This window comes from Bison bison, unplaced genomic scaffold, assembly GCF_000754665.1.
Source record: "Bison bison bison isolate TAMUID 2011002044 unplaced genomic scaffold, Bison_UMD1.0 scf7180017864037, whole genome shotgun sequence".
NCBI classification, from domain to species: Eukaryota; Metazoa; Chordata; class Mammalia; order Artiodactyla; family Bovidae; genus Bison; species Bison bison.
This window is the reverse complement of record NW_011494609.1, coordinates 6,865,837-6,866,377: the sequence shown is the minus strand read 5'-3', so window position 1 is coordinate 6,866,377 and position 541 is coordinate 6,865,837. Positions and strand designations below refer to the sequence as shown.

Below are 541 nucleotides of genomic sequence, written 5' to 3'. Positions count from 1 at the left end.
TGGGAAATGAGGAGGTGGTTGGAAGTCCAGGCCAAGTGACCCAGCTAGGGGATCTGGATGGGGTAGGGGAGCAGGTGACCCAGAGACAGCTGGAGGCAACTCCTGGGATGCAGAAGCCCCAGGGAGCCATGAGGTCGGGGTTCCTGGGGCAGGAGTGAGAGGTCAGTCAGTCAGGACAGTGGGCACATCTGGGACCCTGTCCTGAGTGAGGGAAACCAACTAGCCCAGGTCAGGACAGAGGACCAAAGTCATAGGTGGAACCTGAGCTCGGCTGGCTCTGGGAACACATGCCAGGTCAGCAGCAGGGCTCTGGGGCCGAGGTTGGGATGCAGCAGGTTGGGCGGGAGCATGTGGGCCTACAGAGCAGGGACACGGAGGAGGCCGGGCGGCAGCAGCTGGGCTGGCAGGAGGACTTGGGTACACAGCAGGTGGGGCGGCACACGGGGCGGCAGAGGAGGGACACAGAGGTGGAGGGTCTGCAGCAGGACGAGGGGGCTGAGCAGGGGGAGGCCTCACAGCACACGGGCCTGCAGCAGACAGG

At 64.7% G+C, this 541-nt stretch overlaps 1 protein-coding gene across 1 annotated transcript in view; it reads right to left on the bottom strand.

Moving 5' to 3' along the window:
• Nucleotides 1–295: 295 nt before the first annotated feature.
• The window catches only part of LOC104984922 (keratin-associated protein 10-8-like), a 24,886-nt gene continuing 24,640 nt past the window's right edge, over nt 296–541 (bottom strand). The window contains exon 3 of the mRNA XM_010834887.1: nt 296–527. Within this exon, the coding sequence (XP_010833189.1) occupies nt 296–527 (232 nt within the window). The remainder of the gene's footprint in view (nt 528–541) is intronic.